The sequence below is a fragment of the Lepisosteus oculatus genome, chromosome 1, assembly GCF_040954835.1.
Source record: "Lepisosteus oculatus isolate fLepOcu1 chromosome 1, fLepOcu1.hap2, whole genome shotgun sequence".
Taxonomy (NCBI): domain Eukaryota; kingdom Metazoa; phylum Chordata; class Actinopteri; order Semionotiformes; family Lepisosteidae; genus Lepisosteus; species Lepisosteus oculatus.
The window spans coordinates 53897654-53922829 of record NC_090696.1 but is presented as its reverse complement, the minus strand read 5'-3'; the positions used below and the strand labels follow the sequence as shown (position 1 = coordinate 53922829).

At 38.4% G+C, this 25176-nt stretch overlaps 1 protein-coding gene across 3 annotated transcripts in view; it reads left to right on the top strand.

Annotated features, from left to right (window-relative positions):
• Positions 1–3011: 3011 nt before the first annotated feature.
• The window catches only part of kctd8 (potassium channel tetramerization domain containing 8), a 179516-nt gene continuing 157351 nt past the window's right edge, over positions 3012–25176 (top strand). For 2 of the 3 annotated variants that reach the window (XM_069194591.1, XM_069194593.1), the window contains exons 1-2: positions 3012–3886; positions 15632–15643. In XM_069194591.1, the coding sequence (XP_069050692.1) occupies positions 3084–3886; positions 15632–15643 (815 nt within the window). In that variant the 5' untranslated portion in view covers positions 3012–3083. The remainder of the gene's footprint in view (positions 3887–15631; positions 15644–25176) is intronic. The other variant, XM_006629873.3, reaches the window with a different exon arrangement.

The following is a 25176-nucleotide window of genomic DNA, read 5'->3' as shown; positions in this document are numbered from 1 at the left end:
CACAGAATTCTCTCAGGCCCTCTGTGTTGCCTGTTTTTACCTGGAGGAACTTCAGCTCGTTCATTGGCTGAAAGTTCCATGGGCATCAGAGTCCCACGTGGTTACTCGACCCTACCAGTCCCTAAGTGGTTGATCAAGGTGAGATATGAGTCACTTACTCCTGACACTTAGGAATGCAGTCCAGATGTCCATCTGGCACTCCCTAGACAGCTAGGTGCCAATTGATGACCATTGATCATGATAGCCAGGTTTAGCTAAGTGCATCCCCATTTGGGAGCTGTCCCTTATCAAAAGAAAACATCTTTAAATCAGCCTGCATGAACAGCTTCTCTGTTGCTGCACCACAGAGATGAAGAGGGAGATGGGGCCTCATTTGGGAAAGCACCGCAACACTTAATTCTGTCTTATTAACAAGCATTGCTGCTACACATACTACAGCCTAAATAATTATATCTATGGTGTTCTTAACAAATCTTTCCCCAATATATTAGCCATTAAAATAGCTGGATTGTATATTGTTAAGTGTCAATTTATGTATATCAACAAAGGGTGAGTTTCCAGAAAGCATCATACCTTTAAGATCATCTTAACTGTTGGAAAGAGCATTCAAAGTAATACCCTCTCCACCATCTTACGATGCCCTTAGCACTACCATGCTTTCAGAAAACCAGGCTAAGAATTAATTGAATTATAGTTACTGCTGCCTGAGGTTTACTTACCCAATGACAACTTTTGAAGTAATTCAGCCCTTTCTCTAGTTATCTCTGCAATTCTTAAATCTGCTTTTTTCCTCTCTATCTATAACTTACTGAATTTATCTTGATGATAGTGTGGCTGTATGTGATGCATTTGAGAAGCCTGTAAACATGCAATTGAAGACATTTTAGCTAATTAAGTTACGTTAGGGCTGATAACTAATTTTAATGCCTATATATAAGACAAAACTGTGGCAAATACACAGATAAGTATAGCTGTATTGGTAGAACGTACTATATGCTAAGCAGCTTGATTCATATTTATGTTACTTACATGTGCTTGAGCTAGCCTCCTGCTTGTCCTGCTTTGGCTCATGATTGTTTGATCTTGCTCATCCAGAACAAGTGAAATGCTGGACTTCATCCATGGTGATGCAATGTTCAGTTGGTTCTTAATGTCTAGAGACTAGTTTGTTAATTCTTAAACACACACACACATTTACTTGCACTAAACACATTTTGTCTAGTTTCACCAAAATAATATGGTTGCATACACTAGAAAAGTTTGATTAGGTTCACTACATCTAACATCAGCTGATAATGACTGTTCATTATTAAATCATTATAATTATTTTGTGTTTTGTATATGTGTGTGTCAGCATCTATTTTGTTAAATATTTTTAGAAAAAAAGAAATTTGAAAGATATTTATTTTGGTGTTCCTTGCAGTAGTGTTATGTTGATTAAATAATTTAAGATTGAGGAAAAGACGTAAAATATTTTTGCTTTAACTATTCTTTGTTGATAACAGACAGTAGGGTCATGTTTTATCATAAATGTGTTATTGAGGCAATAAACCTGATGTTTTGGTTTAAATTGGGTTGTTGTCATTAATGTCTGTTGCAAACATGTAACTAATCTTTTAAACCAACCACTCCCTAGGACACACTGCTCTCTTCACCAGGGCACAAACTCATGAAAAAAATATATGTAAAGTACGAAAGCCTGCATACATCCTGTCAATGTTACAAAGCAGGCAGAAACATGAAATAGACAGTTTTACTGACTGTACAAATTATGAACAAGGAACTTGTATATGATAAATAAAACAGGTGTAATTGGTCTTTAAAGACATTTGTTACTAATCAGCTAGACATTAATGAATGATTTGTCAACATGAATAATGGTACTGAATGGTAAAAAATACTTTTTATTATCCATTTGTTAAACCATGATTTGATTTAATGATCTGTTAAGCATTATATGATGTTTGTTAATGACTTTTTAATGAAAGTTAATATAAAGTGTTACCTAAAATGCCTAAAGTTTTTTATCCATTAGATGGTGCTGTGTACTACATAATGCTGAACTGACACTTGGGAAAATAAAAAAATGGTTCACTTTAAAGCATTAGTTTTCTTTTTTTCTGTTTTTTTTTTCTCCATGTCACTGAAGTCAGAATACTAATGTAGTTGTTACATGGATAAAATTAGCCAGAAAACCTTAGAAAGGGTTTTTCTACCATGAAAAATATTTCTGCTAAAAAAACTGTGGTAAAAACAAATCACAATTTCTTGTTGATATGTTAAATGCTTGTCAGATCTTTAACTTTTTACCCAGATCTTTTAATAGTATGTGTACAGGACTAAGTTGAATTTGAGTTATATTTTAGTTGTTACATTTATCTGGCCAGAGTGAAGTGCTTTTGTCTTAAAGTGCTGTAAATATATGACAATTCATACTATGAAATAATAAGATACCTTCCTCAATGTTTATAGGTTACACAAAACGGGATCAACCAATCAATAGAAATATCCTTAGTCTAATTAAAATGGATGTCATAAAAGTAGAAAAAGGAATAATAGAAGAAATTGCTGAAGGTAAATGTAAGTTTGCTCTACCATTCACACATTAATTTTATTTTTCACTTGAGCATAAACACTTGCATATGATATTTATAGTCTTCATAATAGGAATTTAATATCCTTTTTACACTAACTGCAACCAGACTGTTAATGCTAAAATAAGCAAATTCTTAGTACTATCCCTAAAGAAATATTATACTATCCCTTTAAAAACCTTACATGAAATATTTCAAAACAGCATCCCCAGCAGTCACTTCATGATGTCACCATGGCTTTCCCAGACCCTAATCTAATAATGCTGGGAGTTGCTCAGCAGTGTTTGTATATAACTCTCTGCACCTGCTCTCACTGGTAGTCTGTGCACAGTCTTGGGAACCTAATACTCCTTTTTTTCCCCTGAAACAGAGATGTAGACTAACAGAACAGAAACTTCAGATCTTCAGAACAGACACTCTTGTCCTTACAGCACTCTCAAAAGATTTTCTATTTTTTCCTCTTCGTTTTATCCAGTGCTTCCTCGTGAAATGGCACTAAAGGAAAACATCCTACCGATTAGTGAGATGTCGAGTCCTTTCCCAGCAGTGGTGGAGCTCAACGTGGGAGGACAGGTGTATGTAACGAAACATTCGACTCTTGTCAGCATTCCTGATACAATTCTGCACAGCATGTTCACCAAAAAACAAGTAAAAGACTTACCCCGGGACAACAGGGGCCGTTTCTTCATAGACCGTGATGGTTTCCTCTTCAGATATGTTTTGGATTTTCTCAGGGACAAACAGCTTGTGTTGCCTGACCACTTCCCTGAAAAGGAAAGGTTGCTACGAGAGGCAGAGCATTTCCAGCTAAATGATCTGTTGAAGCTGCTGACACCTAAGGTTACCAAACAGAGTTCGATGAATGATGAGGGATGCCAGAGTGACATTGAAGAAAACTCCCAAAGCAGTGACCTGGCCAGGACTATGGCATTAGATAAGAAGTCAGGATTTATTACTATAGGTTACAGGGGCTCTTATACCATGGTTAGAGACAACCAGACAGATGCCAAATTCCGCAGGGTGGCCAGAATCATGGTGTGTGGCCGAATAGCCCTGGCTAAAGAAGTCTTTGGAGAAACTTTGAATGAAAGCAGAGACCCTGATCGACTGCCTGAGAAGTATACATCCCGGTTTTATTTGAAATTTACCTACCTTGAGCAGGCTTTTGACAGGCTGTCTGAAGCTGGATTTCACATGGTTGCTTGTAATTCCACAGGAACCGCTGCCTTCATCAACAAGTATAGGGATGATAAAATCTGGAGCAGTTATACGGAATACATCTTTTTCAGTAAGTTAAAAAAAAATATTTTTCATTGCATTGTAATTTAAAGTAAATATGCTCTATTGTCCTATCCAAAGGAGAATGATAATATTGAAGGTATTATATTGAATAAATAGCAATAAATATAGAAATATTCTATAGATGCTATAATACTTTTGCTATATAGAGTAGTTATACAGTACATGAGTTCTGTAGTAAGGAAAAATGTTGCAAAAGTAATCTGTTAGGGGCATCCAAGTACTTTGGGTTAATCATGTTTGTTATTTTGATATGTTTGATATGTTTGTTCCTTCATGTGTAATTTAATTGTAGTCTTGCATAAACCTAAAGTTTACAAAATCAGTTTACAACTTTGTATAAAAATGCTACAGTACTAAACATGAAAAATCTTGGAATAAATATATAAATATATACAAAATAAAAAATACATAAAAAGTTATAAGATGTCACTGTACTGTATCAGTCAAGGATGACAAAATATTTTTAAGGCTTGGAAACATTGTTGTTCTCCTTTCCAAGTCTTTTCCAAGTCTTTATAATTGTTTTTGAAGAAGCATTTAGTAAAATATTATCATTCAAAGATATTCAAGTCAAAATCCTCAATTGATTTAAAATGAAAATAACCCAATGTGTTCAAAAATACCATTCAATAAATTCATCTCATATTATCATTTTCATTATTTTTCATTACCATCAATTTATTTACAATTGCAGTAAACCTGCCAGCAAAAAATTTAATGAATCACACATTTCACTTTAATAATGCCTTAATGCAAATATTCTCAGTATAACCTGTTCAACACAAGCACACAAAAGCACACTTTCAAAATTAATTTGCTACACAGCTCACAACAATTCCCATGAATGTTAAAATTGCCAACTGTTTATGAAAACACAATTTATTAATGTATAAAATTACATGTGTGTTTTCATGGGTTAATGGATGTCTGCAAGTGTGCTGCGTCAAAGATGATGTTATGTTAATCAGATTCCTTTAAACTTTATGTCAGAAATTTTTGAATTAGTTAATGAGTGAATGGGAAAACTGCAAGGCCCCTCACTTCAAATAAATATTTCAATGCATTTTGAACTTGCAGGCTCTTTCTTGGAACTACTGTTGTATCCATTAATTTCTAGTGAATTAATACTGTAGCTGAGCTGCTGAATTATTGAATTATTGCCTATTGCCCACATACATCAGCCAGTATTGCTTCAACAAGTATGATATTGCACTACTGTGGTTTAATTAAGGAAAGTCAATCTTACCTTTGCCTATAGTGTTTTTTTTAATTATCAACAACTGCAGACTCAGTGAAAAGTGTAATCGAAGTCAGTGTACTAAACCCATTGTTATATTAAAATCCTTTCATCTGAAATTGGTGTTTTAAGCAACTTAAGTAAAAACTTGTGAAATTTGTATATTTTTTTAATTGTACAAAGCGATAAGAAATGAACAATAATAAAAACATAAAATCACGTTATACTGTATGTTACTATATATTTCCTGAATGGTAACTGAATACACTGCATCATACAAATCCAGCCATTCAAAATGTGCGGAGTATGCTGCGTTAAAACGAGGTAGGCGTGGCGCATCACAACACGTCATAACGCATCATAACGCATGTTATGATAATAGTATCCAGGATCACCTTGTAAAACCGCCAGATGGAGCTAATAAAGCTTAACATCTCATGTACAGCATTTGAGCTGTTGCCAGAAAACGCCTGGTTTCGAATCCCAGTCGCTGCTGAGGACAATCTTTTTCCAATTAAAATTTAAGTTGTATAGTTTTATCTTTAGACTTTTAATAATTTTAAACTGTGTATTACAGCATGTTAATTATTAAACATAAAAAATCAGTATATATTAAATAGAAGCAAGATTGCTCAGTTGGACAAAAGTACACAACCTATCACCTTTATCATAAATATTTTAATTATGCATAAATATGTTATGCATCAAAGTCTTTACGGAAGATATTACGATCAGTATTAATAATGAACGACCTTGGACAGGCTGTAAGCTTAAAGTATTACCACAGTCCACTTTCTTTGTAACCGTCTGCATCAGTTTAACTGTTGTGACACGAAAATAATTTATTTTTTCATTGACAAAAAGTAACACCACACTCTCTTGTTTAAACTGATTGTTTTGTTGCTGGACAGACTGTTAAACCAGAGGGAAAGAGCACTTCTTTCTTCAAAGCATTCCAAAATAACCACAGCATGTAACCGAATGACAGACTTTGATGCTTAAAATGTTTAGGAAGAGAGTGGAATACTAGTGTATATTATTTGTAAAGTACTAAGATTAATGTTCCTAAATTAATATTGTTTATGACCTTCAGACGCGTTATGCTCCTCTTCTTTTTATGCTCAGCTACTAAAATTTCCCTTTTAGTTGCAAAATTCCATATGAATTTTCAATACTAAGCAGTTTAAAACATTCACAGTAAAGAGGTTAAATAATTAAACCATTTCACTAACAACAAATGCACCACGAGTGCCCCTGTCGGTCATTTTGGCCAGCCAAATCATGTACTGTGGTACAACGTGGTGAACTGTGGGTAATTTTGCACGATACGGGGTTGTACCGTGCATTTTGAATGGCTACATCTGTATATCAGATACAGAACATACTTTGGAGTAAGTCAAATAAATTTTAACAGGAACAAGTAATAGGTTTATTCCATGCTGAAAAAAAAGAAAGAAAACACAACGTTTCTGCCGTGGAGCCTTCTTCAGGTGTAAGCATGCTGACGCAGCTACCCACCTAAATTAACAATACAATGCATTGTACAGCACTTTTCAATGACAAAGATCCCAAACTACTGTAGATATGGAAGGAGACAGAATTAATAATTTACTGTATAGCAGCACCCACCTGTTTAGAAGTGTTGCATTTTAGTTCCAAGAACTAGCTGTGTTTAGTTTCTAACATGTGACAGGATGCAAAATGACTTTATCAACAAAACATTTCATATCAACTTTATAGACTGCTTGGTTTGTTGTGATAATTACCACTTTGTTGTGATAATATGAATTTATAAAACAATCTCTTCCATTACACTTTTTTGCAGCTCCACTTACTTTTGTATCATCTGAGAATTTGACAATTTTATTTAGTATACAATAATTAATTAATTAATTAATATTAATTACTCTGTGCCATTTCACAAAGTTGGGAGCCAAAACTGTATAGAAGTAATTCCAATTCAATTTTTCATTGATTAATCTTTGAATTAATAAATGTAATAAAGGATGAATATGCTGTCCATAGCTGCTAAGCTGCTAATTGTGATAAAAAAGAGAAATTAAAATTAGAAATCTGTTCAAATTGTTCTGAATTCTAGGATTTTTAAAGAGCAAAAACGAATTAATATTCATTCATCTAATACATAGAGACTGCAAATATTTAAAACAAACATCTGAAAGATGTTCCTATAAAAATGTGAATAATACAAATTCACAATACACTTATATTCCTCATATCAGGAGGAAGATTTGAATGATGTAGCAAGAAACTGCATTATGCCACTCATAGATTTGAGGTGTGTGAGCTTTATTCACAGACTGCAGAAGCAAAAAATGTATAGAGTTGTACATTTGAAACAAAGGAAATAAGTAACATAGGTGTTCCATAAATTCTGTTAAGGAATTTATAAAGTTAGGAGTCCAATTATATTTCAGTACGAGCATTTTAAACTGTACAATCATATATACAATATACATACTCTACCAGTATATTAGCACATTGTTCTATCAATACATCTGATATCCTTGATTTTAAATTAAAAATTTGCAAATACGTATTGTATTGATACAATTACCCTTTATTTTCTTCTGTTATATCAAGATGTGTTCATGCAATGTCTTGTGGTGATATATGCAAACTGATTAGTGATGTAAATAAATGTCCACTACTAAATGGTACAATGGAAATTTTTCATCAAATAATTATGCATATTATTATATAAGTATGCATTTTACAGTGCAATTTTGAGGTGGTTCATATTTTAGGACCATAACATAAGAAACAAACAGCAGAAGTTGCTTGCAGTGAATTCATCTGAAGATTATCTGACAATATATTAAAAAAGTGATGGGATAAGCTTGTTCCAGATGTCCACACACATCTGTAATAGTGCCTCCTGTTCTCACTTTTAAATGCACTTCCTTGTTATGTTCCCTGTTATCTTTTTGTTCATGTTTTGTTGTTTGATCTAAAAAGTCCATTGGATCATTGGATTGACATTGTGAATAGCTATGAGATTTATGAACGTTTAATTCAGGTTCTGTTGTAGTCTTCTCTGTTCAAGATTAAAAAGTTTTACTTGTTGTTCCCTATCAGTGCACATTCCTTAGAGCCTGGCATATTACAGATGCAGCCATTCAAAGTGCGCAGTACAGACACGTACGGGAGGTAATTGGCTATGGCCTTGCGCATCGTGAAGCGGGTTGACGCAAAATACCGCGGTATGTGCTTGGATGACCGACAGGGGCACTCGTGTGTTGGTCGGTTATAGAAAGATTTAAATGTCTTTACTGTGCCCATTTTAGTATTGAATATTCATATGGAATTTTACCACTGAAGGGAAATCTTAAAAAAAGTAGCTCAAAAAACACATATATTTAAACACGCGTTTACGATTTACGATCAAAACGCAATTTAAATCAATATAAATGTTTATATTGTAATGCATAGGTGACTATTCATTGTTATTAAAATGACTTAAATTCAATCATGTTGTGATATTTAGAAATATAAATTTGTTTGGTGCGAGTGAGGTTTTATTTAATCTCTGACCAAGGGAAACGTTTAATTTTTTCAAAGAAATGTTTGTTAAAAAAAAGACGTGGCTCCAGCTGGATTTGATCACAGACCATGTGATGTGGGAGTTAGGAATCTAACCCTCAGTGCCACCGGCAAGGTCGCATGCAGAGTGCTGAAAAAGCACTTCACAAACATTATCAACAGACAATGTACAGCGTGTACTAGTCTTGTGTTGCGGTACATGAATATAATTATATCGTTATTAATTTCTTTAGATACACGATTCCATATTATATTCCCTTTGAATCAAATTCGAAAAGTATGCTTGCTGACTCCGTTATCACATTAGTTAAAGACTTCGATGCTTAAAATGTTTAGGGAGAAATAGAATACTGGTGTGTATGTTTTCTTTAAAGTACCGAGACCAGCCATATACTGTATGTTTATGTCTTCACACGCGTTACAGTATGCTCCTATTCTTTTTATGCTCAGCTACTAAGATTTCCCTTCAGTGGCAGAATCCCATATAAATATTCAATACTTAAACGGGCACAGTTAAGACATTAAATATACATATACATACTATATACAGTACAGTTTGCATACAGTGATATGTTTATGTTCCTAAATCAATCTCTTTTATGAGCATGTGAAAGGCACGGTGAATCGGAGATTCTCAAAAATAACTGTACTTTGCATGATTGGAAACAAATGCGTGATTCCAAAATGCTGTGGTGTTACTTTTACAAAGACGGTCAATGAAAAAAAGAATGTGGACCAGGGTAATACTTTGAGTTTACAGCTTGTCCAAGGTCATTCATTATTAATACTATTAGTAATATCTTCGTTAAAGGCTTTGATGGAGGCAGCTCAAACATGAGAGGTTGAGCTTTATTAGCTCCACCTTGCGGAAATTCCGGATACTATTATTTTACTTGCGGTACTATACAAGAATTTACAGTAACTTCATGGTAGACTGCGTAAAGCGCACAGCAAAATAATGTGGTATCGGCTGCTTGTTTTGAATGGCTGCATCTGTAGCCAGTGTCTCTTCTCTTGACTAATGACAGAGTAGCAATAGATTTTTATTATGTGGCGGACAGAATTGTACTTATTATTCTAAATGAGGTCTTAGTTTTGCATTGTACAATTTAATTATAGCATCCCTTTAATTAAATTCTAAATTTTTAACTATACAGTATATCCTTACATTTTGTTTGATGTAAATGATATCAATATAAACAGAATGTATGAGTTGCGCGCTACCTAGCTAGATTGTGTCACACGACACTAGGCAAGAGTCGGCAGTCTGTAAAGCAGCATATCACTTGACCACGGCTTCGTGTTTCATGTTCCTGTGAGAGGTTATTTTGTGAGTTTTTTGTTACACGATCGCAATTGAGAGGTTTTTAAATATGAGTAAAAACCGTGAAGGTTATGGAGCCTAGTTCTAAAGAGAAATGGAAACGCAAACACAGAAAGTATGACGACAGTTTCTTGAATCTCGGTTTCACATGCACAATTGTGAACACTGAAGAATGTCCTCAGTGTGTTGTCTGCCTTAAAGTGTTGGCTGCTGAGAGCATGCTCCCCAATAAATTGAAACGATACTTGGAAACTGTCCACATTAGATAAGCAAACCTCGTGAGTATTTTTCGCACAAGTTTAATGAATGAACAGAAAGCTGTTTTCTAACCAAACTACAGTCCCCAGAAAAGTTTTTTCATCAGTCAAAGTAGCATAAAGTGTAGCACAGTGTAAAAAACCTCATACTATTGGAGTACCAAGGAATAAGCAACAGAGCTCTGTGAGTTCTGCTTCCCTTTGCAATATCCTGCTGCAACCAGTCCAACCCCAGGATACAGTCCTCAAGGACTGGGGCAAGGTAGAAGGGGTGTTTCACCTTCGCAGCCCCAAAGTGCACGGTGAGTGCCCTGGGGGTCCGGCTGACTCAGTGCCCGGCAGGACACCAGGCCGCAGCAGGGTGATGGTTAAACCGGTGTCGACGAGGGCCTGGCAGGGTCTGCCCTAGATGAGGCAAGGAATAAATTAGCCCCGGCTGTGGCCAACCCTTCCCACGGCAGCAGGTGGGGTGAAGCGCTCCTTCTGGCTTTCCAGAGCGGTGGTAGCTTTGCTCAAGGGCGGCCTTCCCCCCTTAAGTCCGCCCTGCTCCCATTTCCCGATGGCCTCCGGAGTCCCCGCGGTTCCAGCACCCGGCACTCCCGGGCGATGTGCCCCCTCTCCCCACAGCGGTGGCAGATGACCAGCCGTCATCACTCCCCCAGCATCGCCGCACTGGCCTTCTCCTCCTCACCATCTGATTCCCCGTGCGCCCCTCCGTTTGTGCCCAGCAGTCTCCTCGAATACGGCATCAGCCTGCTTAGCCAGAGCCAGGACCTACTCCAAGGGGACTGGCGCGGCCAGCATCACGTGGCGCTGCACCTCAGTCGACACCAGGGCCCAGAGGAACACCTGGATCGCTATCTCCCTGCGGGCCTCCTCCGGGAGAGTAGGGTAACCCTGGCGGGCTAAGTAGGCCATGTCTGCAGAGACTAGACCCAGTGGCTCTCCCGCTAGGCAGCAGCGTTGGGCCAACCTTGCCCGCAGCAGTCCCGGCAACAACAATTTTAGAAGTCCTGGGAGGAAGAATATCATCAATATTAATAATTATAATAAACTTTATTTTATAAAGCGCCTATAAAGGTGGCTTTTAAAAAAAAAAACTTTTTTTAAATGCATTTGCATTTGCACACAGAGCAGTGTTTACTTGAACATGGAAATGCCATACTGAATAATTCCTGCACACAACCATTGCAGAGGAATTTGCATCGTTTGGCAGGGCTATGATTCATACAAGTGGTGGTGGATTTGGAGACAAAATGTATTTACATTGGGTTGCTGTAAGTGGAGCACTAATAACCCCAAAACTCTACTTATTATTTTACAAGAGAATGCACCTGACAAGCTGGACAGTATGCTTCTCAAAGCGCTTAACAGGATAACAACAACAATAACAACAACAATTTACAAGTTCTGGGAGGAAAAATATGATCAATATTAATAATAATAATAATAATAATAATAATAATAATAATAATAATAAACTTATATATAGCGCCTTTAAAGGTGGCTCCTCAAAGCTCTTTACAGGATAACAACCGATGAAACAATAGTGGCTGGGGGTTGAAAACACCTGTGAAACTGGTTTGTTCATAATGTACTGTAGACACAGAGACTCAGTAACAATAGCAAAATAGCAATATTATGGCCACTTAATAAATGTTTTTTTGACAGCTGGTACAGAACCCCACCGCGCCCTCGTGCCAGCATTATATTCTCATGTACGGTTAGAATGTGTTCATTGTCTTCCAATGAAAGACGGGTTCCTTTCTCCAAAGTCGGGAGACATTAGAAGCTTGCCACACTCGGACTGTTACACCAACGCATTAGCATGTTAAAGCAATTCCATTGAGGAACCGGGCGCGATAATTGTTTTGTTCCTTGATTTTCTGACCTGCAAGGTCATTTGGCTGCAGCGAATGTGAATTCTGTCTGGCATTGCCAGATTGTGAAAAAATAAAAGTATTTTAATCAAGATGGGGGGTAAAGGAGTCGTCTCTATGACACTCTCCCTTATAAAATTAACATGAAATAAAACAATAATATAAATAAATATAATAAAAATTAAAATTAAAAATAAGATACAATCTACAGACATTCACAACATAAACATATCTTTAAAAATTTACATATATTGTTAAATTACTTTAAATATATACACTAAGTTACTGAAACAGCCAGTTAATAAAATCATTGCAATTTTGTTCTTGTTTTGAGGTGGGGGTATTCTGACAACAATTGATTTAAAGCCAATCTGTCAAAGTGCAATGAAATATAATATTACGCTGGGTAAACGTTCCAAGGTCAAATTCTTCCGCGATGGGGGTACCTTCGGAGATGACGGAGACGACGAAAATAAAGTTTATTAATTTGCTGGACAGAAAGGTGAACATTATTATTCAGAAGACAAAGATAACGATTTACGTTGCATTGCCAGATTGTGAATCAATAAAAATATTTAAACACGGGTTTGCAATTTAAATGGAAATGGGGGTGACGGGAACTCTTAATCTAAATAAAAATAAAATAAATAAAACAGGTTTTGATAGTTAATAACCACTTTTTCTTCCTCCTGATAAGTTTCTAAATCTGTGTACGCTGTAAGGTTTTTACTTCCTAATTAAACTTTTAAAATACGAGTTTCGAATAGAAGCAGCATATGCTGTTGTCTTCCTGCTATGTAGAACAGATCAGCAAGTTATATTTTCCCCAATCAGAGGGGTTTCAAATGGTGTCAGCCAATCACCATTCTGAAGCCTACCATAATCTCTGGTATAGGGAGACCCCAGAATTCTGTCTCATTTTAATTTTAGGAAATTATGAAACGCTCGGTTAAAAGCAAGGGAGATTGTCCGTTATAGTGGACATAAAAACAAGATTTTGCTGCGGCGTTATTGGAAACCCAATTTTAACACAAATCGCTGGCATTATATACTAGAAGACACAGACCAGTGCCAGACCGGGAGAATGCCTGGAGCATAAAAGTAAATGCAGAGGAACTAGGGATTGGACAGTTTCCAAGTGCTGGTACAATTGATGGAAATGTTCAAATAAATGTGCTAAAGCAATAAAAAATCATTTATTCCTTTATCATATTGGATAGCTAATGTCCTCTCTTTGCTAGTTACCCGTGGCTGTGTTTCTGCGTTGCGTAGCAACGAGTGACTATATTCTTAGGCGGAGGAGCGTAAACAGCTTAATTTTTGTATTAAATAATTTTTTAAAATTAAAATTCATTCTATACAGCAATCGCATATTTGTGGACCATTTCATAAAACGTTGATGCTTAAAATGTTTAGGGAGAAATTGAAGACTGGTGTGTATTTTTTTAAACTACCAAGACCAGCCATATACAGTACAGTTTACATACAGTAATATGTTTATATTCCTAAATTAATATCGTTTATGACCTTCAGATGCATTATGCTCCTCTTCTTTTTATGCTCAGCTACTAAAATTTCCCTTTAATGGTAAAATTCCATATAAATATTCAATACTAAGCGATTAAAATGTGCACAGTAAAGGGATTAAATGATTAAATCTTTTCACTACCGACCAGTGCACCACTTGTGCCCCTGTCGGTCATTTTGGCCAGCCAATCACTTACCGCGGTAGACTGCGGTGGCTTGTGGGTAGTTGCGTGCGGTACGGGTTTGTACCGTGCATTTTGAATGGCTGGATCTGTAACTTAGAATTTAACAGGGAACCAGCTGGCTGGGCTGATGGAGCCCTCAGTCCGGGCGCCTGATTTACTCTGGAAGGTTGTGTCTGGCAAAATTTGTTCTGGAATGTGTATCTGAATAAATTATTATACATGATGGTTTTGTGTTTAAGCATTTCTTAATGGAAATCTTTAAGTTAAACAAAGGAGGAGGAATGGTTATTTTTTTTACAATTGGTGAGAATGGCACAAATCGCATCTGCATTTATCACTTAGTTTTTAAAATTAAACAACGTAAATCATTATCTTTGTCTTGTATGTCCCTTAATTAACTTTAAGCATAGCTTTCTCACCATTTAGATTTATTTTTCATACAATTGTTAAACAAAGCAGGAGCTTATTGTACTTCCTAGTAGCATCACAGGTGGAAAAATTTGATTTTAATAGGTTTTTTTTAAATAAAATTTAGCAAAGTGTCATGTATACAAAAAAGTTGTATTTATTTAATAACACTTGATAGTTATATTAATAGAGATAAGAATTTGAGTTGTATACTGTTTAAACTACTGTTTTTAAACTGTATTACAGCATGTTAAACATTAAACATTACAAAGTCAGATTATTTTATAAAAGCAAGATTACTCAGTTGGACAAAAGTACACAACCTTCCACCTTCATAAATTATGCATAATTCACGAGGAATGACAGCAGCCAAGAGATTGGGAGAAATTTGAATAGTTTATTGGGATGTGGAGATTTGGCGTAACCCGCTTGGCTGAGGGCCAACCTCCCGGCCGTTGGACTGGGAGGATAGGACCCCCAAAAGAACCAAGAGGTCATCAGTGCAGAAAAAACAAAAACAAAAGTTTGGACCAATTCAGCTGAGGAGAGAAAGTGCCTGCTTGAGGATACCGGGCTTAGTTTTAATGTATGCATGGTAAGCCTCGGAGGATCAACGGCCGAGTTGCTTGATGAGATACTCGGGTATGCCTTGGCGAGCGGCGGAGGATGCGGCCCCTGATCTAAAAGGAGTGCCCGGAGAATTGTTCAGGAGGGTATCACGATGCGGCCCTTCTCGTTTACGAGCAGAGGGGCAGTAGGCAAAGCTCCTGCAGAGGTGCGAAGATGTGCGTAATGAGATAGAGGCTCGTAAGGGCTTATGTAGGAACAGAGTTTGAAGTAATAGATGAGAGTGGCGGATATGAGTTGGTCGGTTTTGCTTTTCTTGAGATAGAAGGTCAGTGTCTCGGAAGATAAGATTGGGATGTCAGATCAGCAGGGTCGAGAAGAAGGATCGAAGGATGTGGAAGCAGCGGTAATTGCAGAGCACCTAAGATGAAGAAGGCTAACAAGAATAAAGATTCAAGAGTGCGGTCGACCCAGGGTGAGTGGTAACCCGACCTGAGAACGTAGATGCAGGATTCAAGGATGTCTGAGGTAAGTGGTGCGCGTAGGTTCGGAAGTGGTTTTTCAAGCCGCTGAAAGCCTTTAAGATGGAGAGTAATTTGAGGGTGGATAATGGATGGACGGATCGTGCCGAAAAGGAGTTTATGGAAGAAGTGGATGTCGCACAGGTATACTTTGGTGGTGGATGCTCGTACCTTGAGTGAGTTTCTACAATAGCAAATGAAGGATGATACAGTGAAAATGTTGAAAGAAGGGAATTTAATGTTTGCGGAGAGGTGGAAGGATTGGAAGCCCTTCCAGGCAGTGCAGTTAGAATTGAGAATTCGAGGGGCAATCCCTAAGAGGATAGTTTGGTGGGCCAGCTGGAGATAGTGATGGAAAGGATGATTCAGAGGAAAGTGAGTTCTGAATAGGGAGGTACTGTGCATGGGTTCGGTCTTGCATCTGGTGACAAGTTCCTGAATTTCTGACATTGAAAGCGAAAGAGAGAGTCAGCTATCTCATTAAGGTGGCCTGGAATGTGAGCAGCTACGAGGATGAATTGATGTTTGAGAGAAATCCATTTAAGGCGGCAGAGGAATTTCATGATAGATTGGGATGAAGACCTTCCTTTGTTGATTATATGAACTACTGCGTAGATGGCCGAATGGACGAGGACGGATTTTTGTTTCCAATTGTGGCCCCAAAGAGAAGCAGCAACGACAATTGGAAATATTTCTAACAAGGCCGATGACTGGTTGGTGAGAGGGATTGGAGAGAATTCCAGAGGCCAAGGGGCCACAAACCATTAACCTTTGTAATAGCCTCCGAAACCGACTGAGAGGGCTGCATCTGTGAAAAGCTGGATATCCTCGGTGTCAGAAAGGAGGTCATTGTAGAAGAGAGATATGCCATTCCAGTTGGCCAAGAGAAGCTGCCAAAGCCTGAGCTCGAATTTGCAGTTGGCTGAAAGGCTTACGTGGTGGTAGAGGGCACAGAAGAGGCAAGGTCGAGAAGGTAGACCATCCTTGAGGAATGATACGCATGGCGTAATTGAGGTGGCCGAGAAGAGAGAGAAGTTCCTTTTTCGGCGAAAGAATAGATAGAGATATACATCTGGATCCTGTCGATTTTGTCGAGAGGCAGGGAGGCGGAGAAATTGATGGAATTGAGGGTGATCCCGAGGAATTGGATTATATGAGAGGGGCCAGTTGTTTTGTCCGTGGCAAGGGGTACCCCTAGTTTCCTAAAATACGGAAATAAGTGTGGAGGAGGCTCTTGCAGGTGGGGTGTGGGGAAAGTCTATGGTAAGGAAATCGTCGAGAAGGTGGACGAGAAAAGGAAGCTTATAGTTATTCAAGGGGATCCAGCAGAGAGCTTCGGCTAAGGTACCGAAAATTTTTGGGCTACTCCTACGTCCGAAGGTAAGGCGGACTGCGAAGAACTTGTTCCGCCAATTAACTCCAAAGAGGTGCAAGAAGTCTGGATCAGGAGGCATAACTTTAACGGCACTGGAGATGTTGGCCTTAGCGAGCCAGGCACCCGGACGGACCGCTATACCAATGGGATTGATGTGGTATGCAGGGAATGGGGGAGAGTCAAGTGGGCCAATCATGAAACCCTTCTCGACCTCGGATGCTAGCAAGGAATCAATGGACTTGGGATTGGCGGTGGCAGATTGCAAATTTTTGTAAAAGATGGAGAGAGAAGGAAGTGTGCATGGGCCTGGTGAGAATCCGAAGGAAAGGCTGTCGAGTAAGATGTGGGTGGAAGAGGGGTCGGGTGACGGAGCAAGTCAGAAGCAAGAGCGGGGATGTCGATTGGAGTAGACAGAAAAGCCATTAGTCTTTTGGGAACGCTGAAGGTGGAGCGAGCATGGAAGGGCCGGCGGGGGCAGGCAGAGCGAGCATGAGCTTCGCTGCAGAAGCTGCAAATATGAAGGAAGCGACGTAGGGGAGAGGTACGTGTCGAGGAATCTTAGTTTGGAAATTTGTTGGCCTCTGATCATCATGATGGGGCGACCACGAACGTCTTTGCACCGGGAAGATTTGAAGAAGACCTGGCGGGAGAATAGATGCTGTGGGGGAGAAGGGGCGGAGTCAGGTTTGAGCTTGTGGACGGTATCAGGGCAAAGATTTGCTGAATGTGTCCAAGAGGAACAGAAGTCGCAGGAAAGAGCTCGGACGCCAGTGAAAGTGCGGCAGTAAAGCTCAATGTCGGGGGCTCCCCAGTAGGTGCGCTGGTTCCGTTGGAGTAGGCGGGCAGCGGCATCGACCGAGAACTGTGATGGTAATCATAGAACAGGGAGCCCTCGAAAAGGACAGATAGATCGGGGATGCTGTGCATGTAATTGTTGAGTTCCTGATGACGTTTGGGAAAGGCGGAGCATGTGATGTCGTGGAAAATGCTGAAAGCCAAGCAGAAGTCGGAAATTTGAAGGACTGAAGCCGAGTGAGGGTCAGAAGATTTGAGAGTAACGGAAATGATTCGACTGTTCTAGAATCTGAGTCGTATGTGAAGGTGAGCTAGATTGACGTCCACACCTCATAGAATTTGCTGGGAGCTGGGAGAGGAATGGCTGTTCGGAGAGGAAAGTCCTTAGTAAAGGGGAGATTGGAATCCAGGGCCGAAGGCATGGGATGACGGATGCCGTGTTGGACACCGGGGAAGGGAGAAGATGAGGAGGGAAGAAGAGCGGAAAGCAGATTGTGGTAGGAGGGGTTAGACGGATCTGGGGCCTGAAGCTTGGGATATGGAAGCCGAAGACTGTTGAGGGGGAATTGAAGCAGGGGCAAAGGCTGCGTGAACGATTGAGGAGGCTTCCGAGTCATTTTGGACGCCAGGGGGTGGGGGAGGGTAAGGGCCGCCTGCTGGCTGAGCTGGGGGTCGTTTACTAGCTGGCCTTTGGGCCATGGAGACAGTAGCAGGGGCCGAAAGAAAAGAAACCGGGGCCGAAGGCACCAAGCTGGCGGAGCTTGAGCCGTGTTGGACGTGTTGGAAGAGAGTGCAGAAATTAGATGAAGCAGAGAAGGGGGTGCGAGAGGGGCGTGAGCCTGGGGCCTTAGACTCGGCAGCAAGGAGTTTAGGGAAGGCGGCTAGGTGGAAGAGGCTAGGTGCAGTTGTTCAGCAGAGGTATGGATTGCTTGGGGAAGAGACACAGACACGGCTACATCAGGACAAGACAAGACAAGACAGAAGACACAACAGGCAGAGGCGCAGGCGGCCTCAGGGTCCTTTTCAAAGTATCCTCTGGAGGCTTGCTACGGTCCGGTTGGAATTCACGAGAGGTGATCCAGGAGAAGGGGAGTCGATGTGCGTGAAACGCGGCGGCAGGGACATCCTCGAGAGGAGCGGGGGTTATTCGGAGACTTTGCTGTGGAGGAACGGAAAGGCTGGGTTTGTAACTAGAGAGGGACTATGACGGTGGAATGCAGTCTTCGGAGAGGAGTTGGATCTTGTGAGGACTGGCTGGGTGATGAGCGACGCTGATGTAGCACGGCGACTGAAGGAGGCGATGAGACGGAGGTGAGGGGAGCAGTGGGGGGAGGACTGGACGAGAGGGGTAGGAAAGTCTCCTGCGCTGCAGAAAAGGTCTTCATCGGAGCGATGGATTTGTAGATCCATGAGAAGGGAGCACGAATTCGAGCTAGGCGAAAACGAACCATGCAGAAAACGAATGAGGAAGAGGAAAGGGTGATTTTTGATATATATATGGAGACCGGTTGCTTACGTCAGGATTAGTGAAAATTGCAGCAGCTGTGTCGAATGAGCGCGGCTGCCTTCATTCCTCCCGAACTTTCATTAAAAACTCCATTTATGCATAAATATTTTATGCATCAAAGTCTTTAACTTGGTTACTTACATGGGTTCTGGTTGTAACGTGCTTTTTCTACAATTATTGAGCTTATCTTCTGTACTTCATAAAAAGTTATAATGTTTTATCCTATTCTAAGAATACGTAGTAAGAACACCAATTGCTGTTATTGTAAAAAGATAAATGTTGTAGTGATTTAACATCACTTGATAGTTATATTAATATGGAACTGTGTAACTAAGCTGCTTAAGTATCACCAGTGGACATTCTGGAAACATTTTGATATTTGTTTCTTTTCTTAAAAAAACCTTCTATTGTCTTTGTAGTGGTAATGAGCACTGTAATGTACTGAGCTGCACCCAGGCGGTTCAAAGTGCGATCAGAGCATTATTTTTGGTCTGTTTCTCATAGAGCCGAATGCATAAAATAGTCCACTATTATAGCTTATTGTGAACATGATATGTCTCTTTCAGGTGTAGAAACCAAGAAATTTTAGCCTGCAGTGTTCGTTTGTCCAGCCAAGCTTTATTTTATGCATACAAGGAACCACAATAAGGACCATAATAGTTATAGTACCTATCGTAGCTCAAAGTGGATATGGTCCTACAGAACTTATATATACGTTCACCCCCCCGTCTTTGATGTAACTCAAGGGAAATAGAAATCTTCCTTTGTCATCAGGAGTTTAGTATAAACATTCACCATTTGGGTAAACATATACCATTTGGGGGTAAGTACGGGGGGGAGCCTCTGTTTAGCATGTAAAAGCTGTTAGCAGGCTCCATCACAGGCTTACACCCAAATTGAGAAAATCTATATTTTGTCTTAATCCAAATGTCAGCAGCCAGTAATCAGCCAACAATTTAACTTGGAATTTTAAAATGTATTATATAGTACACCACCTGGAATTGAACCTGGTCCTTCAGCGTCATTCAACAGGGAACCAGCTCGATGAATTATTGTTATGGATGCTGCTGACATTGCAGGTTGTGTGAGCCGGTTGCCAGTGTGGTGACATCACCTCCTTTCATTGTGAACAGCAGGGACCTTAGCGCCTGGGCGGAGGAGAGATGTCCCTTTAGCTCAGCTGGCTGTTCCCTGTTCAATGATGCCGAAGACCAGGGTTTGAGCTCCACAAGAACCTTAAAATGTCACATTATTATACGTGATGGTTTTGTTTTATGTTTAAGGATTTCTTCACGAAAATCATTAAATTAAACGAGGGAGGGGAGGAAGGATTATTTTTTTACAATTGCAAGGAATCAGGAAATAGCTTATCAACATGATGGGCAAACGATTAAAAAAAATGTAAAAGTAAGATACAATGACTTGTTCCTGCCTAACTCAAACATTGTGTGACTTTAAAAGTTGTAAAAAATGGTTTAGATAGTTAAAAAACACTTTTTAATTAAAAGTTCAAAGTACTTTGAATTTCATAAACGTTGTACTGATTTAATACCTCTTGATAGTAATATTAATATGGAGTCGTGTAACTAGGCAGCTAAAATATCACAAGGGGACATTTTGAAAACATTTGACATTCGTTTTTTAAAAATATATATATATATATTATTGTCCTTATAGTGGAAGTAGGCAACAGACTGTCACATAGTGTGGTGCACCCAGGCGGTTCAAAGCCCGATCAGAGAATTACTTTGTTTCTTACATAGCCGAATATGAAAAAATAGTCCACTATTATAGCTTGTTGTTGGCTATATATAAGTGATGGTTTCGTGATTTGATTTCACACAATTCTTTAAGTTAAAGGAGGGAAAAAAAGAGGGCTGTACTGTCACCGCGCTGCAATCAGCTTGTACCATCTGAATGCCTGCCTTTCGTTACAATATTAATAATGAATGACCATGGACGAGCTATAAACTAAAGAGTTAGAGAAGACAGATTGAGTCTTTTTGGCTTGGAATTTTACTTTTACAGTGATCCTTTTGGCTATATTTGTTACATATCCGGATGAGTAAAAATAGATTGGATTAATAACTGGAGTAAGAAAAGATATTTCACATATACTTTGAAACCGTATGGCTTTGGAAAAGTAGGCAACGAGACCCAGCTGGAAGGGGGGGCGGTATTTTGATTTTGTGTGAATCATATTCGCTACAATACTATGAGTCCCTGAGGGATACCTTTGAAATGTTGGAATTATAAAAAATAATCTTTTGTTGAGTTTGCATGAGAGACAAAAAGTACCTTTTGAGAAGACATGTATTTTTTTGACAAACAGCTAATTTTGCTTGAAGAATTTAAAATCTGTCTGTCCTGTAGCTTTATTTAATTGAGCAGAAAGTCACCTTGCTCTTTCAAGCGGCTCTGTTAAGCAGAGTTTGTGTTCAAACATCACACCGTTTGAATGAGTTTTAATCAACTTTGTCAGTGAAAATAATGACAGCAGGCACTTTTCCTTCAATGCGGGACAATGCGGGAAACAAGTTTTTTATTTTACTTGGGAGTGTGAACATTGAGTGAGCACTGGGACATACAATGAGACTAACACAGCAAGATTACCGAGATGGATAGTTTTAGTAGATATTTTGACAAATATCTGAATTTTTGCAGGAGAAAATTGTATCTAGCTGTGAATCAGCTATGTGACTTTGACCCTGTGAAATTGTGGGAAAGACGTGGACAGTTTAGTAACCACAGAGTGTTTTAATACATGGTACAGTATAACAGTATAAAGCAAGTATGTTTTTTGTAATATTATGTTTATATATAATGAATGTAATGTTTTGTAATCGCTATTCTTTCAAGTACATTTTGTATTCAGTTTGCTTCTGTGTGTTAGCTTGTATTTCATCTGGTGGGCAAACGTTTGAGGTGAAAATTCTTCCACAAGGACTGTACCTTTTAAAGCAGAGAAGACCACACAAAACTTTTTCGGCTCTGTATGTCGCTCAAGACATTTCTCTTTGGCAGATTCTTTAGTCATAGAGGTGGAAAGTCACCTTCCCCCTCCCCCTTCCATCTGCCTTCCTCACCTGTTCCCATTTTTAACCATTTTGTGTCCGAATCACAGTGGGTGAGAGAGAGTAGGGAGAGACAGAAAAAAGGTAAACCCTGGTTTTCTGATAGTCAGATTTAACGTATGTTTGAACACAGTCTCGCAAATTAATGTTTTTACAAGATGTGGAAGTGCAACAATTTATCACAGTGCGAATTTTAATACTAATTATTGATTACTAATAGTTTATGCACCTGATGACTGACTTTATTTAGATGTATATAAAATATTGAACTGTGGCATAACAGTCAGAAATACAATTTTTTCTCAGCCACCTGTTAATTTGCTTCATACCACAGGAAGACAGGAGAATGTGATTGTACTGTATCTGTACGAAATGTGTGTTGTTTACAAAATTAAAGTGTTTAAGATGTTTAATTAAAAAGTTATTAAAACCTACAGCTTACACAAAGATTCTAAGCTGAGCCTAGGAAGGAAGAAACTCCCCACCCCCCCCCAGCCCCGCTTCTTTCTTGGATTTCATGTTTTTAACTAAACCAATTTTTATGGGTTTTAAAACCAGACAATGTCTATTTGAGGCACACACGTTATTGTTTCCTGTTTTTGATTTTTTTAAAATTAAAAGAATCGGTTGCCCATCATGCCATACAATATTATATTACATTTTATGTTTTTGAGAGACTTCAGAAGGCGTCAACCTACAGATTTAAAGATCATGATTTGTTAAACATTTTACAGCTTTTATTTAAACAATATCTATAATGTGGTTGCATTTCTAGATACCTTAGTTTGAATAAAGCAGATCCCAGGTGCAACTAACTTCAATAATGTGAGAAGGCTTTATGCTATATTTTTTATGCATCAGTTTAAGCCTTCAGAGTACAAATAAAACAGGGTTCACTTTTTTCTCTCTTCTTACTCTCTCTCACCTACTGCGATTCGGGCACAGAATGGTTAAAAATGGGAACAAGACAGGCAGGGGGGAGGGGTGAAACTGTTACCTGTCCTGGATAATGCGGTTAGAAAATAGGTGGATTTGCACTTGTGAAAAGCGTTCCAAATTTAATGTGATATGGAAGATATTATTCATAATAAATGACATTGGACGGTTTGTAAACTGAAAATTTAAAGAGGAGATACATTGTGTATTTTCTTTCCAGTTTGGAATTAACTTTTACCTATTAGTATATTCCATTGCATCTACAGTACGGAGCTGCTTTACATAAGGTACTTCTCACAATGGCTAGGACTGTCAACATCTCACTGTGTAATGTTTGGTATGAGAGAGTTTTCTAGATGTTGGCTATAGACTGTCTCCTTACCAAAGCTATAGTGCAGTAAGGTATCTGTCCCAACAAATGGTACAGATAAACGTGTACTATACTGATGAGCTAATATCTGGGAAATGTTTCTTTCCTTGAATCGAACACAGTATAAAATACTGAAAATTAACACAATACGCCAGGAAATGTGATAAATGAATTAGCAAGTTAATGCAAATCTATTGAAAAGCCAAGTGTGATTGTTTTCTCCCAGCCTCAGCAGCAGACAGTGAGCACAAAGCAACCCGTCAATCCACATCAACAGGTTCTGTTTTATTGTGGGGTCTTGTGTCAATTTTCAGTATTTGAGTCACAATATGCATTCCCTGAAAGACTATATGCGAAAAAACTGCAAAACCTAGCACAAAGCAAGAACTTATCAAAGCGATTTATAAGTTCTGGTAGGAAGAACTGAAAGAACAGTTTTAATTACAGGCTGTTTCATGTTCTTCCTAAGATTGTTGAGCATAAAACTTACTTTGTATAATTGGAAATGACTATGTGATCGGATCAACAAAATGCTTCAAAGAAAGAGGTGCTCTTTTCCTCTGGTATAACAGTCTGTGCAGCAACAAAACAATCCGTTTAAACAAGAGAGTGTGGTGTTACTTTTTGTCAATGAAAAAATAGTCTTTTCGTGTCGAATTAGATGTCCTTTCTTAGGTTGGGTAAGCATGATTAGCATGAAACAACATGGGGTCATTGTTATGATTTCTCTATTATTATTAAAACCCTCAACTCGTTCACTTGTGGTTATTTTGGAAACATTTTGACATGTTTCTTTTATCTACATTGCTGTCGATATTGTAGCAATAGACAAAATGAAACACTTGGGGTTTGTAATGTAGGGCGCTCTGAACGAGTGAATGCAGGACAAATACATATATTTCCCACAAGCTATACTGTAGTGGCAGTACAGCAGCAGTTTGAAATTATCCGTTGTTATCAAGAAATCATTTGGCTTTGAACATGTTGTGATATTTACAAATATAAAAAATGTCAATATAGTGTCCATAATATTTGCTATTTTTGTTTTTCAAAGAAATGTTTATTTGTTAAAAGCAAACTCATGACAATAGCTGGGTTCGAACCCCCAACTTCCAGCATGCAAGGCACACACCTAAGCTATTACACCACACACATAATCAAGGGTGAATAAGTTAAACTGATGCAGACATTTACAAAGAAAGTTTACTACTGTGATAATTTGAGCTATATAATTATATTGTTATTAATTTCTTTAGATCTTTTAGATTTCTTTAGGTCATATTATATTCCCTATTAATCAAATTATAAAAAGTATGTGTTTTTTTACTGCAATAACGAGCATAACTATTCATAGAAAAGGTTAAAACATTATAACTTTTTACAAACTATATAAACTTAATATAGTCAGAAGGATTACATAACATTTTTTCCAAAATAACCACAGTATGAAACCGCATTAAAGACTTCGATGATTAAAATGTTTATGAAGAAAGTAGAATACTGGGGTGTATTTTTTATTTAAACCATTTAAGTTTTTCAAAGAAATGTTCATTTGTTAAAAGAAAACTCATGGCGACAGCTGGGTCCGAACCCCCGACCTCCAGCACACACCTATGCCATGTCACCACCAGTGGAATATTGGTGTGTATTTTTTAAATACCAATACCAGCAATATACAGTTTTCATAATATGTTTATATTCCTAAATTAATATTGTTTATGATCTTAAGACACGTTATACTCCTCTTCTTTTTATG